Genomic DNA, 22,207 nt, shown 5'->3' on the forward strand with positions numbered 1-22,207 from the left:
GGGAGAGCATAAGGGAACAATTGATAAGAATGGGGGAAAGAAATACAGTAGAAGAAGAATGGGTAGCTTTCAGGGATGAAGTGGTGAAGGCAGCAGAGGATCAAGTAGGTGTAAAGACAAGGGCTAGTAGAAATCCTTGGGTAACTGAAAAAATATTGAATTTAATTGATGAAAGGAGAAAATATAAAAATGCAGTAAATGCAGCAAGCAAAAAGGAATACAAACGTCTCAAAAATGAGATCGACAGGAAGTGCAAAATGGCTAAGCAGGACAAATGTAAGGATGTAGATAGAGGCTTATCTCACTAGGGGTAAGACAGATACTGCCTACAGGAAAGAGACCTTTGGAGAAAAGAGAGCCACTTGTATGAATATCAAGAGCTCAGATGGAAACCCAGTTCTAAGCAAAGAAGGGAAAGCAGAAAGGTGGAAGGAGTATGTAGAGGGTCTATACAAGGGCAATGTACATGAGGACAATATTATGGAAATGGAACAGGATGTAGATGAAGATGAAATGGGAGATACAGTACTGCGTGAAGAGTTTGACAGAGCACTGAAAGACCTGATTCAAAACAAGGCCCCAGGAGTAGACAACATTCCATTAGAACTACTGACGGCCTTGGGAGAGCCAGTCCTGACAAAACTCTACCATCTTGTGAGCAAGATGTATGAGACAGGCGAAATACCCTCAGACTTCAAGAAGAATATAATAATTCCAATCCCAAAGAAAGCATGTGTTGACAGATGTTAAAATTACTGAACTATCAGTTTAATAATTCACAGTTGCAAAGTACTAACATGAATTCTTTACAGACAAATGGAAAAACTAGTAGAAGCCGACCTCGGGGAAAATCAGTTTGGATTCCATTGAAATATTGGAACACGTGAGGCAATACTGACCCTACGACTTATCTTAGAAGCTAGATTAAGGAAAGGAAAACCTACATTTCTAGCATTTGTAGACTTAGAGAAAGCTTTTGACAATGTTGACTGGAATACTCTCTTTCAAGTTCTGAAGGTGGCAGGGGTAAAATACAGGGAGCGAAGGCTATTAACAATTTGTACAGATACCGGACGCCAGTTATAAGAGTCGAGGGGCATGATAGGGAAGCAGTGGTTGGGAAGGGAGTGAGACAGGGTTGTAGCCTCTCCCCGATGTTGTTAAATCTGTATATTGAGCAAGCAGTAAAGGAAACAAAAGAAAAATTCGGAGTAGGTATTAAAATACATAGATAAGAAATAAAACTTTGAGGTTCGATGGTGATATTGTAATTCTGTCAGAGACAGCAAAACACCTGGAAGAGCAGCTGAATGGAATGGACAGTGTCTTCAAAGGAGGATATAAGATGAACATCAACAAAAGCAAAACGAGGATCATGGAACGTATTCAACTTAAGTCGGGTGATGCTGCGGGAATTAGATTAGGAAATGAGACACTTAAAGTTGTAAAGGAGTTTTGCTATTTGGGGAGCAAAATAACTGATAATGGTCGAAGTAGAGAGGATATAAAATGTAGACTGGCTATGACAAGGAAAGCGCTTGTGAAGAAGAGAAATTTTTTAACATCAAGTATGGATTTAAGTGTCAGGAAGTCGTTTCTGAAAGTATTTGTATGGAGTGTAGCCATGTATGGAAGCGAAACATGGACAATAAATAGTTTGGACAAGAAGAGAATAGAAGCTTTTGAAATGTGGTGCTACAGAAGAATGCTGAAGATTAGATGGGTAGATCACATAACTAATGAGGAAGTATTGAACAGGATTGGGGAGAAGAGAAGTTTGTGGCACAACTTGACTAGAAGAATGGATCGGTTGGTAGGTCATGTTATGAGGCATCAAGGGATCACCAGTTTAGTATTGGAGGGCAGCATGGAGGGTAAAAATCATAGAGGGAGACCAAGAGATGAAAACACTAAGCAGATTCAGAAGGATGTAGGTTGCAGTAGGTACTGGGAGATGAAGAAGCTTGCACAGGATAGAGTAGCATGGAAAGCTTCATTAAACCAGTCTCAGGACTGAAGACCACAACAACAACAACAACAACAACATACAGTATTTGTTTTCTGTCTCCAAAGAAACAAAGTAGTGTGTGTTTTTGAATGAAATTTTTTGTGCCTTTATATCTTCCTTTAGCTTGACACCACAAAATTTCAATTCCATCATGTCTGCATAGATTACTACACTTGACACCCACACACCTGCACAAATTCATTTCATATGAGTTAAGTGATTGTTGGTATCAGTGACCAGTTCATCAGGTGGAAAATAAATTATAGTTACCAGTCAGTGTGCTGACTAAAAAGTAATTTCAGCAGAAAGTATTATTCAGGGCACCAAGAAACATCAACAGCCATTTGAATTTATGATAATACAGGGCGATTCAAAAAGAATACCACAACTTTAAAAATGTGTATTTAATGAAAGAAACATAATATAACCTTCTGTTATACATCATTACAAAGAGTATTTAAAAAGGTTTTTTTTCACTCAAAAACAAGTTCAAAGATGTTCAATATGGCCCCCTCCAGACACACGAGCAATATCAACCCGATACTCCAACTCGTTCCACACTCTCTGTAGCAAATCAGGCGTAACAGTTTGGATAGCTGCTGTTATTTCTCGTTTCAAATCATCAATGGTGGCTGGGAGAGGTGGCCGAAACACCATATCCTTAGCATACCCCCATAAGAAAAAATCGCAGGGGGTAAGATCAGGGCTTCTTGGAGGCCAGTGATGAAGTGCTCTGTCACGGGCTGCCTCGGGTAGTTTGGTTTTCAGCCTAGTCATCAGCGCCTCAAGCGAACAAATGTACAACTAAATGAAACTTTATAGCTCCCTTAATTCACCGACAGATAGTGCTTAGCTCTGCCTTTTGTCGTTGCAGAGTTTTAAATTCCTAAAGTTGTGGTATTCTTTTTGAATCACCCTGTATATATCTTACTGTCCTGATTAGTCAGTAACAGTTAATTTGATAGCACTCTGCATTTGTTTCTCCTTTTTTACTATTAAATGCAGTGTCCAGGCATAGGCTGTTTAAATGAATTAAAAATGTCAGTAATGCCATCTCTCATGAGTTTTCAGTGTGGCCATGTCATGTACAAGGATTAAGTTAGCATTAGCACCATTGTTAGCATCAGTGTTTAATCCCTTAAAGCAAAGATATCACTATTACCACATTGTTCATATTCTGGTTTTCCTAAAAGTATCAATGTAAATACTGGCTGTGAAATCCTAACATGTATAAGTTTATCTCAGCCTGCTACAGCCAGATAGCCTTTTATTGGGAATGAAAGAGTACTGATGCTGGGAGCCATCAACTTTCCTTATTTCAGAAAGAACTTTATCTCTGAAAATAGTTTAGATGTTGTTATTTTACTACTTTTGTGAGTGACTGTTTCTTTTATATTTGAGAGTCTTGGATAGGTTCCACACTTAATAAAATTTTATTGTAATTACTTGGTAAGTAACAAATGTGGTGCCTATGTTTCAGCCAATTGATCTCTCACCTGGCGATCTTCTTTATTATGGAGGTGTTGAATGGTTGAACATATCTGACTTCCTAGGAAAAATAAAGAAAGGCCTTGAACTCCATGCAATGTGCTTTGTATTCAAGTCAGCAGTTGTGTTCCTCTGTAAGGAACGATTGCGACAGAAGAAGAAACTAATGGTTAGAAATCATATTAATGCTTTTTAAATAGCATTACATTAATTATTTGAGTGTAATATATTAGACAAACCAGTTTTTTGTTGTATATACTTGAACAATTCCTTGTGTTTAAACTCATGAACAATCTTTTCCTCTATTAATAGTACAGAACATATATTAAAAAACTTCTAATTCAGTATTCTAAAAATTTCATTGTACTACAAACATTTTGTTATCATAGTTAGGTATAGTGTGATTAATGAATTTTGTTTGCTGTATGCAGGGGGTGTCGAGCAAAGGCAGTTCCAGTGAAGTAGAAATAATTCGATACCAAGTTCTTATTCCTGTAACTGAAGTACAAGTTCGTGCAAGTTCAGCAAAGGACATGGATTCACATTTCCTCTGGGAACTTATACATCTTAGGTCACAATTACAAAGGCGATCAGAAAAGGTTTACGTTCTTTCTAACAGGTAACCTTAATATCAATCTTGACAGCTTCATTACCAATAAAAACCTTCCCTAAAGATTTCTAGTTGAATTGTCCCATATTTGTAACATAACTAATTACTTTAAACATAAATAGACTGTATAGCAAGAAGTGTTATCTTGTACTGATGTGACATCTGTCTTCAAATAAATTTTACAGCTAGTTAAGTTATTACTATTATATTATAGCTGTACTCTACCAAAATGCAAGAAAAACTGGCCAATTATGCCAAGTAAAGTACCTTCTTCAAACAAACAGACTGTACTGAAAGTGTTATCTCTCTTTTTGCATTTATTAGGTTGCTGTGTCCAACATGATCTCTTCAGTTACTAGTCACATACTGAGCTGTGCACAGAATAATTTTTCACCTACATACAGTAATACAGAAAAGTTGTGCTTCAAGTTTCCACAAGCACAGTTTTCTCTGATGGGTTTATCAGAATATCTTGACTGAACCTCTAATTCTTTTAACCTGTGAATTTCTTCTTATACTTCTTCACAAAAGAATTGAAGCACCCAGAAGGGGAGGAGGAAACAAAATAAAACTTGACATGTTGAGAGGGTATGTGTTGTTATTTCATTGGTTACAAATTCGAGTCAAATTTACAAATAACTTGGCTGTATGACCACTGAGTTGCACCTATTTTGACCTGAATGCATGCACTGGCTCAGTTGGCAATGGTGCCGTAAAGCCATTGTATCCTTTCCTGAGGCAAGCCAGCCTGCAAATGTTGTAACTGGTCGTTGATATCCTGGATAGTTGGAAGTATGAGCCCACTTATTAGTATGATGTTGCACCATTTGTGCCTGGCACTGGGAAGGAGTTGATGTCCAAGCTGGTCCCACACATGTTCCATTGGGGACAGATCTGAGGTATTTGACTGGTAATAGGAGTAGCTCAGCATCGTGCTGACAGTTCATAGAGACACATGCCTTGTATGGATGAGCACTGTCCTGCTGAAAAATGGCACCACAATACTGTCACATGAGAGGAAAAATGCAAGATGTCTGTGATATCCATCAGAGTTCCTCCAACCACTACCATCTGTGACCTAAAGACTTAACCGATGGATCCTTACACCATGACACCAGGAGTAACACTCCAAAAAATAGAAAGAATAGGACCTCTTCCAAGATCAGATGGTCATCTAGGGTAGCACAGAATCGTAATTCATCACTGAACACAATGCAACCTCATTCGTCAGCAGTACATCCTTTCCTGTCACAATTCCACTTCAGATGCAGCCATTTGTGTTGTAGTGTTAATAGCACCCTATGTGTGGGAGATTAATTCCATTGTCCAGCTAATGGTGCAGGATGACACAGAAAGTTGCAAGCAGTCCGTTACTTTTTCTAGTATGTCAGGCACAAATGTGAAGGGGTTACAATGTGCTTGGCACACAGTACAACAGTCATCCCTTGTGGTGGTCAGATGTGCTCATTTGGAATATTGAGGAAGAGTATGCCTGCCCACATTCCCATTCAGTCCAGCATCAGGCTGCTGCCGTGTCTGATTGCCACACAAATCTGGATATTGTGTGATTCAGCCAGACAGCCAAATGCAGACTCAGAATGATACTGCTCCCAAACTCTGTAAGGTGCTGATAATGATCTCGCGTGCATACACAGAACCTCTGTGTCCTTCACACTGGTTACTCAACATCTGACATTGTTCACACCATTTACACACTCTACTGGCCTGTTAGTGACAGTAAAAATGAATGACACTAATGCACTCTGGTGGCTGCTCCTACCTGTCACAGAGAATTGCAACACTAATTGTTTACATACTTGCCAATGGTGTGACATGCACGAAGTTATATTGACATTGTCTTCCATATGTTTCACATTTTTGTCATAGAGTATATATTCATTTTTTCTATAGATTGCAGTACAAAGGGAAACATTTATGAGTGTGAAATGAACCAACAGATATGTTAATAGACACAAACTGACATTGTGAACTATTTCTGTGTGTTAAATTACACAAGCATGTAGCATAGGTCATTGTGGAAGGAACCAGTTGGAAGAACATCAGTGGTAACAGATGTCAGTACCATGAGTAACTCTGAACAGGCCTCCGAAGGCCCAACAGTACCGACCAATTGCCGTGTCATCCTCAGCCAGTAGGCGTCACTGGATGTGGATATGGAAGGGCATGTGGCCAGCACACTGCACTTCCAGCTGTTGTCGTTCTTTGTGACCAGAGACAGTACTTCTCAGTCATGTAGTTACTCAATTGGCCTCACAACTGCTGAATGCACCCAACTTGCTAACAGCACTTGGCAAACCCGGATGGTCACCCATCCAAGTGCTAGCCCAGCCCAACAGTGCTTAACTTCGATGACCATAAATAAAATAACGTAAAAAGCACTGCTTCAGCCAGTATGCAATTATCATATATGTGGATGTGGGCTACGTGATTTTTCAAGAACCCTAGGACTGCCAGCTGTGGCATGCATACTGCAGTGGCTCCGTACATAACTGTGCTGTTTCCTTGGGCTCTGATGACACCAGCATCCTTGAATATTCCTTTATTCCTCATGGAATAAGCACATAGAACTTGAAACACCCCAATTTACACCTGCTGCAGTGTGATGAAAGCACAAGCAGTCTGCTTGGTTCACAGTACAGTTTTGAGATGCTGCCCACTTCATGAGACTGGCAGTGTTATCTGTTATAAGCACCTAGCCTATGTGGCCAGGATTGGAATTTAGGGTATCCAGTTAGCATTGTCTGGGCCTGGTAAATTGTAGACTGGCAGTGACTTGTCGATAGCTCAAACTTTGATCAATTTAGTGTGCTTGTGGTGGAAAGGTTAAAGGTCCTTGTTGTGACACAAGACCACACCCAGATTGGGGCACCTGTGCGGAACCAAGTGTCATGTTTCAGATACCTGTGTGAGGTGGGTTCCATCCTTTGCAACAATTCTGCTGGAATTTAGCCATCTTTGGGTGTGACCCTTTATATATTCTATAATACCATCAAAAACTGGTGAAGCCAGTTTGGATTCCAGAGAGATATAGGAATGGAATGTAGTCATGGATGATAAGCAGTCTACATAAGAAGAGAATGAAAGCATTTGAAATATGGTGCAACAAAAGAATGCTGAAGATTAGATGGGTAGGTTGTGTAATTAATGACAAGGTACTGAACAGAATTGGGGAGGAAAGAAATTTGCGGCACAACTTGACTAAAAGAAGTTATCAGTGAATAGGACACATTCTGGGACATAAAGGAATCACAAGTTTAGTATTTGAGGGAAGTGTGTGGGATAAAAGCCCTAAGGAGAGGCCAAGATATGTTTACAGTAATTAGATTGATAAGGATGTACATTGCAGTAGTTATTGGCAGATAAAAAGCTTTGCATAGTATGAAGAGCAGCATCAAACCAGTCTTTGGACTAAAGACCAGAACAACAACTAGAACTTTAAGTGTTGCCATTTGCATAGTTTGCTGACTACCTTCATCATCCTAGCATTTAAAGCACACAGTAAGCACTGGGCATTTCGATTTCTTTGGCTATGTAAGGCAGTAGAAGGCAGAAGAGGAGTTTACAGGCACTCAACTCTGAGGTTATCAGTGCAGTAGAAGTCAAATTATTCTAAACACAAGATGGAACTGTCATTACATATACTGTTAGCTACTGCCAGGAAAGATGACTGTGAAGACATAGGCAAGTGCTTGATCATTGGTTGCAGTAGAGTGCATATTTATGACTGGTTAATTGAGATCTGTTATTAAATTGAACTTCGTATCGGACAAGTAGACATGAAATCTTTCAAGCAGGTAACGGACACTGAAGCCTCATTTTTCAGCTTGTGAATAATTGCTTTTGGCCTGAAGCAAGGTCTACTGTGTGAACACTGTAGCCTTCACCATGTTTCTCCATACCATCAGGATTTGTATGTTCCAACACTATGCTGAAGACTTAGTGAGAGGCTTGAATTACTAATACCAAAGGTTTGCCTAGAGTGTAGTCTGCTAAATATGGAACTGAATGTGACTTTTGCCTTGCCTTTCCTTTAATTGCCTTGATCTGGTGTTCAGTAACATGTCAAAATGAGGTTTGTTCAGTGAATACTTGATGTCAGTAGCCTTAGAAATACAAGAAGCTTGGAACTCAGTTGCATTACTAGGTTTCAACAGTGTTTCAATAGTGGAAAAATTGATATTTGATGTGCCTGTTGCACTGCAAGATGTATTCTGTATACTCAGTTTGTTCTTAGAGAATTTAATTCTTGTTTAAGTTCAACTCAAGGTCTGCTTCTTGGAAGCAAGAGAAAATACCTCAAGGATGTTCAAGTGGTCTTGTCGATCAACGCCAGTAACAATTGTGTTAGGGAAGGTTGCAAATGTGGTATACCTCGAGAAATTCACAGATGCACTAACCTCTCTGAATGATAGTTTTCTGTAATGATACATTCCAGCTGAAGTGTTGATTATCAGTACTTGGTTTGACACCTCAGCAAGCAGTGAAAGTTCTATCTTTGAAAAGTATTTACACCCATCAACTCAGAAAGCAGATCATATTGACAAATAATGAGGTAGTTTTGTCAATAGCGTTTGTGCCCTTTAGCTTTATTGTTCCCTTGAAATCATTACATAGCTCTAACAAATTGCTAATGGTTTAGTCCAGTCACTAATGATTACAGGCTCAACCAAGGCTTATGTTTTTTTAGTTACAACATGGTCCAGGGTCATGATAAACTTCTTGAAATAAATTAGTTTCCTGCACTGGCTGTTATTTTGTCTCATTTCATTTTGCATTCTATGATGTTTTGGCCATGTAGTAAAACCAGCACATGACCAGGCATGAGAGCTGTAGCCATGATATCCATTTGTGTGCAGACAGTAAGGAGCACACAGCCAAGCCATTTATTAGTATGAGGGAGCAATGAACACAGTCAATGACAGCTCTTGGCAAACAAGTCGAAGATAAACTTGTGTGGATAAGTATGACTAATGTTTTTAAATTGTATGTTTCTACCAGGGTCCTTCTTTAACAAGGAAAAAGATTGACCCTGCACAAAACAGAAAGAAAGAAAGGGGAACATTTGGCATAAATCACTTAAAACTGAAAAAAAAATGCAAGATGAGATCACGTGACATCATCCTGAATTATAATACTGTAGGATGTGAAAGCATCTACTCCACAAATAATAGTGATGTGAGCCAAAGTGTATAAATGACTTGTATGTGGCCTTCATGGAAAGCTACCGTTGATTGTGGTTTTCTGTTTAAAAGAAAAGGAATAAATTAACAATAGGGTTTAATTTTCCATTGATAATCAGGTCATTAGAGACATGTAACTAAAATACATTAGCCATAATGGTTGGGGACAGCAGATGAGTCTCAAGTTGTTAATACACTCCTGCATTAACTGAGATGTGATCTTTCTACCTGAAAGGGGACCTCACTGTCATTAATATGGAATATTAGGAAAGCTTAGCAATGATTATTTTAGGTTTTAAGTCATTGTAAGATCATTTATTTAGCTTATAAACAAGAGTGGGCACAGTACCAACCCATTTGGCATGCTACGTGTTATGTTCTCCCATTTTGAATCTATTTTCATACCTGAGATATAGTATGTTAATAAAACCCACTTTCTGCTGTTATGGAGGTAAAATTACATCCATGCAACAAGAATGCCATGTAGCATAACACTTTAGTTTGCTAAGTAGAATTTTGTGATCCACAGAAACAAAGGCTTTGACAAAGACACATAATATACCAACAGGAAAAGGTTTCTTTTATAGCTCTGCTAGCCCTTCATATGGGAGGTCTTACAGTGCTCTTGTATGTGGAACCCTTTGTGAAAGCCAAATTGAGATCCAATTAAAATGTTTTGCTCAGTTAAGTGAGTCAGTATTCTACCATAGACCGCTTTCTCAAGCACTGTTAATAAGGACAGAATGAGTGATATAAGTGTGGAGGAAGAGGTAGTCAGGTGTTACTTCAGCATATTTAATTCTGTCAGGACATGTGCCAAGAGTCATTCATTGATTACCCAGATAGCATAAGGGTAATCGTATCAATATACTAACAGTGGAAAATCAAGAATGGAATAACAACAATATTATGAAAATTATACATTGCTACTCACAACAAGGAAGAGGAGCTGAGTTGCAGATATGCACAGTAAAAGGACTGCTACACATTTAACATTTCAGACAAAAAGTCTTTCTTCCAGAATAGAAAACACATACACATATATAATAGAAAGAAAATATATAAAAACAAAGATGCTGTAACTTACCAAACAAAAGCATTGGTATGTTGATAGAGACAATAAAAAACACACAAACACACACACAAATTTCAAGCTTTCACAACCCAAGGTTGCTTCATCAAGAAAGAGGTAAGGAGAGGGAAAGACGAAAGGATGTGGGTTTTATGGGAGAGGGTAAGGAATCATTCCAATCCCGGGAGCGGAAAGACTTACCTTAGGGGGAAAAAAGGACAGGTATACAATCGCAGCTTTCCCTATCCTCTGGCTCCTACCCTTGTAACCGCCCCTGGTGTAAGACCTGTCCCATGCACCCTCCGACCACCACCTACTCCAGTCCTGTAACCCGGAAGGTGTACACGATCAAAGGCAGAGCCACGTGTGAAAGCACCCACGTGATTTACCAACTGACCTGTCTACACTGTGAAGCCTTCTATGTGGGAATGACCAGCAACAAACTGTCCATTCGCATGAACGGACACAGGCAGACAGTGTTTGTTGGTAATGAGGATCACCCTGTGGCTAAACATGCCTTGGTGCACAGCCAGCACATCTTGGCACAGTGTTACACAGTCTGGGTTATCTGGATACTTCCCACTGACACCCACCTATCAGAACTCCGGAGATGGGAACTTGCCCTTCAATATATTCTCTCTTCCCATTGCCCACCAGGCCTCAACCTCTGCTAATTTCAAGTTGCCGCCCCTCGTACATTACTTGTCACTCAACAACATCTTTGCCTCTGTACTTCCACCTCGACTGACATCTCTGCCAAACCTCTTTGCCATTACATATGTCTGCCTGTGTCTGTATATGTGCGGATGGATATGTGTGTGTGTGTGTGTGTGTGTGTGTGTATGTGTGTGTGTGTGTGTGTGTGTGCGCGAGTGTATACCTGTCCTTTTTTCCCCCTAAGGTAAGTCTTTCCGCTCCCGGGATTGGAATGACTCCTTACCCTCTCCCTTATAACCCACATCCTTTCGTCTTTCCCTCTCCTTCCCTCTTTCCTGATGAAGCAACCTCGGGTTGCGAAAGCTTGAAATTTGTGTGTGTTTGTGTGCTTTTTATTGTGTCTATCTACCAGTGCTTTCTCATTTGGTAAGTCACAGCATCTTTGCATCTTTGTTATATAAAGATGCTAAAGAAGAACTCCAGAATTTCCTCTCCAACCTCAACTCCTTTGGTTCCATCAGATTCCCCTAGTCCTACTCCAAATCCCATGCCACTTTCCTCGACATTGACCTCCATCTGTCCAATGGCCAGCTTCACACATCCGTCCACATCAAACCCACCAACAAGCAACAGTACCTCCATTTTGACAGCTGCCACCCATTCCATATCAAACGGTCGCTTCCCTACAGCTTAGGTCTTTGTGGCAAACGAATTTGCTCCAGTCCTGAATCCCTGAACCATTACTCCAATAACCTGAAGACAGCTTTTGCATCCCGCAACTACCCTCCCGACCTGGTACAGAAGCAAATAGCTAGAGCCACTTCCTCATCCCCTCAAACCCAGTACCTCACACAGAAGAACCCCAAAAGTGCCCCACTTGTGACAGGATACTTTCCGGGACTGGATCAGACTCTGATTGTGGCTCTTCAGCAGGGATACGACTTCCTCAAATCCTGCCCTGAAATGAGATCCATCCTTCATGAAATCCTCCCCACTCCACTAAGAGTGTCTTTCTGCCATCCACCTAACCTTCGTAACCTCTTGGTTCATCCCTATGAAATCTGCAAACCACCTTTCCTACTCTCTGGCTCCTACCCTTGTAACCGCCCCCGGTGTAAAACCTGTCCCATGCACCCTCCCACCACCACCTACTCCAGTCCTGTAACCTGGAAGGTGTACACGATCAAAGGCAGAGCCACGTGTGAAAGCACCCACGTGATCTACCAACTGACCTGCCTACACTGTGACGCATTCTATGTGGGAATGACCAGCAACAAACTGTCCATTCGCATGAATGGACACAGGCAGACAGTGTTTGTTGGTAATGAGGATCACCCTGTGGCTAAACATGCCTTGGTGCACAGCCAGCACATCTTGGCACAGTGTTACACCGTCCGGGTTATCTGGATACTTCCCACTAACACCAACCTATCCGAACTCCGGAGATGGGAAGTTGCTCTTCAATATATCCTCTCTTCCCGTTATCCACCAGGCCTCAATCTCCGCTAATTTCAAGTTGCCGCCACTCATACCTCACCCGTCATTCAACAACATCTTTGCCTCTGCACTTCTGCCTCGACTGACATCTCTGCCCAAACTCTTTGTCTTTAAATATGTCTGCTTGTGTCTGTATATGTGTGGATGGATATGTGTGTGTGTGCGAGTGTATACCTGTCCTTTTTTCCCCCTAAGGTAAGTCTTTCCGCTCCCGGGCTTGGAATGACTCCTTACCCTCTCCCTTAAAACCCACATCCTTTCGTATTTCCTTCTCCTTCTCTCTTTCCTGATGAGGCAACAGTTTGTTGCGAAAGCTTGAATTTTGTGTGTATGTTTGTGTTTGTTTGTGTGTCTATCGACCTGCCAGCGCTTTCGTTCGGTAAGTCACCTCATCTTTGTTTTTATATATAATTTTTCCCACGTGACATTCCACGCAGGAAAAATATATTTAAAAACAAAGATGATGTGACTTACCATACGAAAGCGCTGGCAGGTCGATAAAAACACAAACAAACACATACGTACACACAAAATTCTAGCTTTCGCAACCAATGGTTGCTTCGTCAGGAAAGAGGGAAGAAGAGGGAAAGACGAAACGATGTGGGTTTTAAGGGAGAGGGTAAGGAGTCATTCCAATACCGGGAGCGGAAAGACTTACCTTAGGGGGAAAAAAGGACAGGTATACACTCGCACACACACACACACACACACACACATATCCATCCGCACATACACAGACACAAGCAGACATTTGTAAAGGCCAATGTCTGCTTTACAAATGTCTGCTTGTGTCTGTGTATGTGTGGATGGATATGTGTGTGTGTGCGAGTGTATACCTGTCCTTTTTTCCCCCTAAGGTAAGTCTTTCCGCTCCCGGGATTGGAATGACTCCTTACCCTCTCCCGTAAAACCCACATCCTTTTGTCTTTCCCTCTTTCCTGATGAAGCAACCGTTGGTTGCGAAAGCTTGAATTTTGTGTGTACGTTTGTGTATCTATCAACCTGCCAGCGCTTTCATTTGGTAAGTCACATCATCTTTGTGTGTGTCTTATTTTGAGCTTTTCCTCATTACAGAGGCTCATCTCCAACATAATAATTTACTCAGAAATAACTATACACAGAATGAACGCAGCATAAATACATGTTGCTGTGTACTTTGTGGCATTCATGATGTAACGAGAAGGATGAATAGAGAGTGCTATCTATGTAATCACGTATGCATTGTGGTGAGCTCAAACCATGTGGCCTGCGACAAGCAGGATCATACACCTGGAGACATGCGTGTACTAGTCCGTTGCTCAGCTCACACTGTTCTCTGCTTTGTCTCGTGCACACCTGTGTGCGTTGCACTATTGCCAAAATTTTGCCTGAAGGAAAATCAGTTGATGCCGGGCTCCACTAGCTAATACTGGCTTTAACTGTGGCTCACACATTTCTTGATGTGGCAGGCTCAATATTCTGCTGGAAAGATCACCCTGGGAGACAGACTTACAACTTTTTAGCAATCTGATGAATTCTGTAATTGCTCTAGAGCCTGCATTTTTAAAAATAATGTCTGTTGGCAGTGCATGCAGTTTCTGCACAAGCAGATGTAATTCATCTGTATTTGGTTGTTTATTGGTGGGTCAGGTGTTTGCTGCCACTGTGGGGAAGTAACCATTGAATTGATGGCGAACAGTATTATTAATAACTTCAGACTTTTTTTTTTTTTGTAGTGGTGCAGTTATCTATAAAGAAGTACTATCCAAAAAGACTCCTCAATTACATAAAATTGTCCAGTTCATAAAATGCAATGACTACAATATCAGCCAATCATGCTTGCAGCTATTCATCCCAGTAAATACTTAGACGTAACAGTTTGTGAGGACAGGAAATGGAATGATTGCATAGTCATAATTGCAGGCAAAGCAGTTGACACACTTTGCATTTTCCCTGTATTTTGCAAATGAAACAATCAGCCTACAAAGGAAATTGTGACCCCTCCTCAAAACTTGCTCAAATGTGTGGGACCCATAGTAAATAGTACCAACATGTGTATTGAATGTATACAAAGAAGGGCAGCACAAGTGCTCGCAGTTTGTTTGACTCATGGGAGAGTGCCACAGAAATACTGTCATATTTGGACTGGCAGAAACTTGAAGAGAGATGCCGGCTATCCCATGAAAGCCTAGTTATAAAGTTACAATATCCAGTATTAAGTCATAAACACAAGATAATACTACAGTCCCCCATGTGTTGCTCCCATAGAGACCAAGAAGTCAAGATTTAACTAATTACAGAACATGATATGGCAGTCCCTCTGTTATTCGGATTATGATGCAAAGTTCCTTTGGACATTCCAGGCAATGTGGCGACTACAGCCGTTATGAACCACATCAAATGAATTTGCAATTGCAAACAAGGACTACCATCACCTGTAGGATGGTATGACAGCAATGAAAATTTGTGCCGGACTGGGACTTGAACCCGGATTTCCCATTTATCACATGCAGTCACCTTACCCTTTGGCTATCCATGCATGACCTATGGCCAGACCCAAACTTCCATATGTCATCAACCATGTTTCTAAGACCTATACTTGTACATCCATTATGTATATTCCCATACAGGTCAGACATTATACTTGAAAGTCGCTTTCCTGATATCAGCAGATAAATACGAAATTGCAGTGCCTGTGTTATTCTGATTATGATGCAAAGTTCCATGCAGTCATGTCGAAAGGAACAGGCACTGTGGTGACCACAGCTTTTATGGGTTCGAGTCCCAGTCCGGCACAAACTTTCGTTGTCGCCATTCCATTCTACAGCTAATGGCAGCCCTCATTCGCAAATGCGAATTCATTTGATGCGTTTTGTAATGGCTGTGGTCACCGCAGTGCCTGTTCCTTTGTACATGCAGGCATCATAATCAGAATAACACAAGCACTGCAATATCGTATTTATTTGCCGATAGCAGACAAGCGACTTTCAAGTACGACATCTGACCTGTATGGGAAGATACATAAGGGATGTATGAGTACAGGTTGTAGATGCATGGTTGACAGCATGTGGAAGTTTGGATCTGGCCGTGGGTCATGCATGGATAGCCAAATGGTTAGGGGACTGCTGGCGATAAGTGGGAAATACAGGTTAGAGTCCCAGTCCAGCACAAATTTTCAATGTCATCATTCCATTTCATAGCTGATGGTAGTCCTTATTTGCAATTGTGAATTCATTTGATGTAATTACAGAGTGGATAGAAGTATGTGAGTAATGTTTCTTCCCACACCCCACATGCAATTTGAATGAGGAGAAACCATATATTTGGTACAATGGGAAATACCTTCTGTCATACATTTCACAGTGGTTCACAGAATATCAATGTAGATAATTCCATAAATAATTTATCAGCTCAACTGTTTTATTATTATTTGGACCCACTGATGTCTGCCTTGTGCCTTAAGGCTCTCCTCTCCTTCCTATGATGAATTCCATTCATTTGCTTATCTTTGTACTCTTTAAACATCAGTCTCATTTCTTTTTCCTCTCAACCTGTGTGTCCTTTGACATCATAGATATAAGGGCAAAGAGAAAAAATGTAATTCATATGATTAACACTCTGAAGTCATTAAACTATTACTGTCTCAATGAAAAACCCACTAGACTGAACGCATGCCTTGATAACATAATTAACAATGTGCAAAGAGACTCCATACAATGTGATGTAATAGAATTAGGAATATCAGATCATGCAGGGCTATGGCTTCAAATAGAAAAGTTAGCCTTCAGTTCTACAGAGAGAAAAGTGACATATAGAATTCTAGGTGAATCCAATGTAAACAAAATGATAAACCAGTTAAAAGAAATGGATTGGACTCATGTAATGGATAACAAGAAAATGATTAATAAATGTTTTTCCATTTTCCTGACAGAGATCAAGCATATAGTAGAAATGACATGCCCCTTGGTAACCAAAAGGTACCAGAGTAATATTACTCATAAGCAACAAAATACTAACAAGTGGAACACCCCACAACTTAACAAACTCAGAATACTACTGATGATTATGAAAGACAAATCTCATAACAGTGATAGAGACAAGGAAAATTACACTAAAATGAGAAACTTTTACAGACTAGAAATAAAAAATGCTAAGTGCTGTGCAAATGATGAATATATTTTAAATTATAAAAATAAATGTAAAGCTGCCTGAACTCTCATTAAAAGGGAAATAAATAATACCAATAAAGAAAGGAGTATCCCTATTGACTGCAATATTCTCAATGAATATTTTGTAAATAGCGTCACCACCCCACCCATCAATTCTGCCTCCGATGCAGAAGCATTGCTCACTTGTGCAAAACAGACAAGAAGAGAGTAGTTCACTTGGACCCAAATCACATTAAATGATATTCATGAGTCAATAAACAAATTAAGTAATTCCAAAACAGAAGATTACTATGGACTCAGTAATCTCATCATTAAATGTTTAGCAAAAGAAATTGAAATGCCACTTCTCTCACTATCAAACAGAGTACTTGATGAAGGAATGTTCCCCGACTGTCTTAAGCTCACAGTTACATTGCCTGTGTATAAAAAAAGGTGAAAGAAACCTCCCAAATAACTACAGACCCATTTCAATAGTACCAATCATATCCAAGTTAATAGAAAATTGTGTGCATAAGCAGATATACAGGTATTTTGAAACCAACGAAATTTTAAATGAACAACAGTTTGGCTTCAGGTCACACCTATCAACTGTAAAAGCAGTAGAAGCTTTGGTAAGCAATGTTTATGAAGGGTATGAAAACAGGGTATCAATGTCTGGAACACTTATTGACCTAAGTAAAGCTTTTGACTCGGTGTCACATGACATACTCATCAAAAAGTTAAAATACTATGACATTGAAGATGACACACTCCGACTATTGAGATCTTATCTAAGCAATAGGTTACAACTTGTGTATGCAAATAAGCAGAGGTTAGAAATACTCCCTATACAAAGAGGAATACCCCAAGGCTCTGTTCTTGGACCATTTCTGTTCATTGTCTATGTTAATGACTTCTCGAATTACATACCGTGTAAGAACATACTATATGCTGACGATATGACATTAATAAGTACAGGAGAGAACTTACAGAGTGTACTGGACAAAAATAGAGAAATGATGCAAATGGCTAATTACTGGTGTCAGGCTAACCAGCTGTGCATAAATCAAACAAAAACAGAAGAAATAATATTTAATCTCAAAGTAACTAAAACTGAAAACAAAACAGTGAAATTACTTGGGCTAATCATAGACCAAAAGCTCTCATGGGAAGGACATACCAATTATCTATGTAGTAAACTAGCACGAGTACTTTTCTTATTGTATAAATTAAGAAACAGTGTGAGCAAGCAATTGCTACTCCACTCATACTATGCTTTTTTTCATTCCCAACTGCAATATGGAATATTGCTTTGGGGTAACTCACCGGGGGCTGAATGTATTTTCAGATGGCAGAAGAAAGCAATCAGGTGCATGGAGGGGTTAGCACCCAGTGAGTCCTGCAGAAATTATTTTAAATCTCTTGGCGTAAAGACCGTGCCAAGCATGTACATATATAACTGTCTAATATATGCCCGAGAAAATCTGAAAAAATTGAACATGAGATGTGATGTGCATGCACACAGTACAAGAAACAGTCACCTGCTGGACTTGCCTTCCACAAGACTTGCTGTAGTCCATAATAACTATAAGTATTTAAGCATAAAATTTTTCAATAAGTTACCATGTTCAGCTCGTACAGTAACACTAAATAAATATAAGAATACATTGCAAACCTTGCTAAAAAAAACGAATTCTATACAACTGAAGAATTCTTAGAAACTAATCATCAAAATATATGTTTTACCTAAGTTATGAAGAAAATGTTTTGATATTATATAAGCTAGTTATTTAGTGTGATTCTTTTCTTTTGTGTGTATTTAATTACTTTATAAAACTACATAATGCTGAAGAAAAGGTCTTTAGTTCCTTTTCTTCACTTTCTGTAACTATTTGAATATTGTACTGAAACTAAAGCCCTCTGTAAACTTTGACGAAGCCAATTGTATGAAAAACACTGAAAGGCTAATAAAAATATTCTATTCTATTCTATTCTATTCATCCTCAAAGTTCCAGTTATAAGAGAAATGCCATCATATCAATCATTTATTTGCTAAAGCTATTTGTGCTCCACTGATCTTCTTTCCCTAATAGCAGTGCCCTTCCTACACAAAATTACACAAGATTGAACTTTTTTAAAAAAATATTACTTTACTGGTGTTTCTTAATTTCTTTCTCCTTCTTTGTTGATTATTGCAACTTTCTGTCATAGTTTTCTTCTTGTTGCTATGCAAGCAGTTGTCTTGTATCTTATCCCCCATGCCTTTGGCATCATCTGAAATGTCTAAACTTTAAAGTACCCACCTCTCTACTAGTTCTTTTTGCAGTTTGCATTTCTAAGCATAATAATCTTTTCTCTTCATCCAGTTCATCCTCAACTATTACATTTCATCTGTCATTTTTGTATGAATTACTGTGTTATTGATTTCACTCTTGTCCTGTTTTCCTGTTATATCTCCCTTAATTATAGGAGTTTTCTTTACTTGGATTACAAAGGTTTTACAAGGAAACTCTTTTTTACTTCTTGAATAACTTGTCAAAGTGTAAAAGTCTGTAGTTTCATGTGGACACTTTGTATACTGAGTAACCAAATTTAATTTCTCAACATTTCTCTTACTTTTATAGCACGGCAGACTTCAGAAATGCGTTCCTGAAAACTATTCGCCAAATAATTCGTGAGAGTGTTCGTAATATGAGCATCCCTGCAACGAAGCCAGGATCAGGATCTGGGGCTCTAGTGTCATCTGCATCAACATCAGCAACACCCAGCAGTGGTACAGCCACTAAGGTTCCGGCAGGAAGTGCTGCCTCTAGCAGTATGAGTGGAACTGGAGGCAGTGGGTCTTCTGGTGGAGACAGTCATCAACAGCAGCAACATCAGCAGCAACAGCAACATCATCAACAGCAGCAGCAGCAACAACAACAGCAGCAGCAGCAACAACAACAACAGCAGCAGCAGCAGCAACAGCAACAGGCAACATCTAGCAAGGGTGTAGTAATTCTGCAGGGATCACACACTTTGGGAAAGCCAAAGAAACCACCAAAGGGCCTTCAGCGACACTCGGCTGGCAACATTGACTATGACAATCTTGATCGAACTGGTGAAAGTGGTTCCCAAGAAACTCCTAGCAGTTTCCGAGCACGTAGCAAGACTGTTAGTGATGGTGCTGGTGAGTTGTATTAAAATTTAATCTACTAAATTAAATTATAATTCCAGTAGTAATGGGAATTTTGAACTGATTATGTGTAGTTATAGAAAGAAGATTTTACTGCGTGTTTAATTGTTGAAGTATCAGGAAGTGAATATGAACACCTAGAATATCAGCAGAAGCACAGATAGTCAATTTTCTTAGCAATAAGGTCATTAAAAATTCAGTTTCTTTGAAATTAAGTAATACATTTTTCTGAGTCTCCATTATAATGAGTCTTGAAAAGTGGCATTACCAAGTTGAAATTCTGAAAGAAGACAAAATGGCTGGCAATTATTTACCTCCAGGTGTGAAATTCATAGAAACACAACAGTAGACAATACTACGCCTGACTTTCAGAACTTTTATGTTCCTTCTTCCAGGAAGGAAGAGGGTTTAAATGGGATGAATGGAAGGGGGGACATTCCACTCAAACCTTATGTTTAAAAGGACTCACATTTTGCCAGGAGCCATGGATAATGTGAGTCAAAGATGAGAAATAAGATATCAGAGAGTTTAGTAGATCAAATTTTGTAATTTCAGTCCAGAGGGGCATAGTGACAAATAAATGTGGATTAAAGGGAAACTGAAATGAAAAGTTTAATGTTATCTGATTCTTCCATTGGTTCAAGGTAGAACAACATTATAGTCAATGAAAAGCAATATATTACTTACTGTTAATTAACATACATAATACCTTTCATATGTGTGTTTTCCTTCTCCCACTTGTGTGAGTACATTTTTCATCTATCTAATTATATTATTTTTTCAAAAATTCATTATTATTAACTCTCTAGAACATAAGCAATATAGTGCTTTTTGTTTAAAAGTTGAATGAATTATACAATTAAAAATGGGAGGAAAGGGGTAAAAGAGAGGGAGAAAACAGTTAAAAGAGAGATAACGGAAAATTAAAATAAATACAAAAAATTAATTGAATAAAAATGACATCTTGCCATTGAGAAACAAAGTAAGATCGTTATTAGAAGTCATAACTAAGATGGTGCCTGGGTGTGAGGGTATGTTGCAGAGCATGTTCCCAAGTCCTTGGTTCAATGAAAATAATACTGGGTGGATGGATTAGTGAAAGAAGAAACATAACTTCCAAAGTCTTGGGTTAGTGTTTTCTACTCTAAGTGCTCCTTTCAGTAACAGTGGAAATTTCATCTCCAGAATCTAAGTACTAACCAGTCATTCTCTCTCTCTCTCTCTCTCTCTCTCTCTCTCTCTCTCTCTCTCTGTAATTTAGATGGTATTTTTGCATCAATTGAAAATAATTACCTCTAATTATTAAAAATACTGTAACAATATTATGAAAAGGAAAATTGCTACTCACCATATAGCGGAGATGCTGAGTCACAAATTGGCACAACAAAAAGACTGTCACAAATAAAGCTTTCAACCAGTAAGGCCCTCATCAAAAATAGATGACAGACACACATGTCTGGGTGAGTTGACAAAGGCTTGTAAGGTCAAAAGCTTTATTTGTGATAGTCCTTTTTTGGACCTATCTGCAACTCAGTACCTCCACTATTTGATAAGTAGCAGTTTTCCTTTTCATAATATTGTTATGTTCCATCCTGGATTATTACAAATACTGTATATACATGGGTGGCAGGCATGAGTAAGTATCAAGGGTTGTACATGGGTTTTGTAAGTTGAACTCTGTAAACCATACTCCATTTTTAGCCAATGAGCATTTTTTTCCAGAACTGGAAAGTAATTGATGACAGTAGAAAAGTCCCCATTGCAATAACATAGTGATGTGCCCTGTATTCAGGAAACATGTCACTAAAAATTCATTTTCAGCTAATATGCCAGTTGTCCATTGAGGGTGATAACTATTTTACATGTATTTTGTGTTGGAGTCATTGCACAAGTAGATCATATGAAGGTGTGGGTAATTACCCTGAAATATTTGTGCAGCATGCTATACATGTTGATGCTTGATACACCACAGACTGTTTCTGTCTTTAATGGTAGGAGTCTTTTTTTTTTAAAGTGGTCTCTGAAAAATGCAACTGACCCAGTGGAAATTAGCACAAGTAAGCTAGCAATTTATAGTAAAGAAGTACATTAGAATTACTGATGATACTGTAATCTGGTTAGACTCTGAAAAGGGTATAAATTGTAAAATGAAGATGGTGACAGATACCCTAGTTACCACTAAACCAAAAATACACACAAAAATCCTTGAATGCTGGATAAAGATGTGAGAACAAATAGAAAAATATGAAATCCACCTTTAAATCAAATATTTCATCTTACTATTTCTGTAGTGTAGCTACAATAGCAACAGGAATATAATAGTTCTTGAAAAAAAGATTGCTATGTTCAAACTAGTCTAAAGGATAGATGTA

The 22,207-nt window shown here is 39.0% G+C and overlaps 1 protein-coding gene across 1 annotated transcript in view; it reads left to right on the forward strand.

The window, feature by feature from the left end:
* The window catches only part of LOC124712378 (protein still life, isoforms C/SIF type 2), a 568,005-nt gene that overhangs the window by 518,666 nt on the left and 27,132 nt on the right, over positions 1-22,207 (forward strand). The window contains exons 15-17 of the mRNA XM_047242673.1: positions 3,489-3,665; positions 3,928-4,115; positions 19,285-19,829. Coding sequence (XP_047098629.1) covers positions 3,489-3,665; positions 3,928-4,115; positions 19,285-19,829 — 910 coding nt within the window. The remainder of the gene's footprint in view (positions 1-3,488; positions 3,666-3,927; positions 4,116-19,284; positions 19,830-22,207) is intronic.

Source organism: Schistocerca piceifrons, chromosome 8 (assembly GCF_021461385.2).
Source record: "Schistocerca piceifrons isolate TAMUIC-IGC-003096 chromosome 8, iqSchPice1.1, whole genome shotgun sequence".
In the NCBI taxonomy this organism is placed as follows: domain Eukaryota; kingdom Metazoa; phylum Arthropoda; class Insecta; order Orthoptera; family Acrididae; genus Schistocerca; species Schistocerca piceifrons.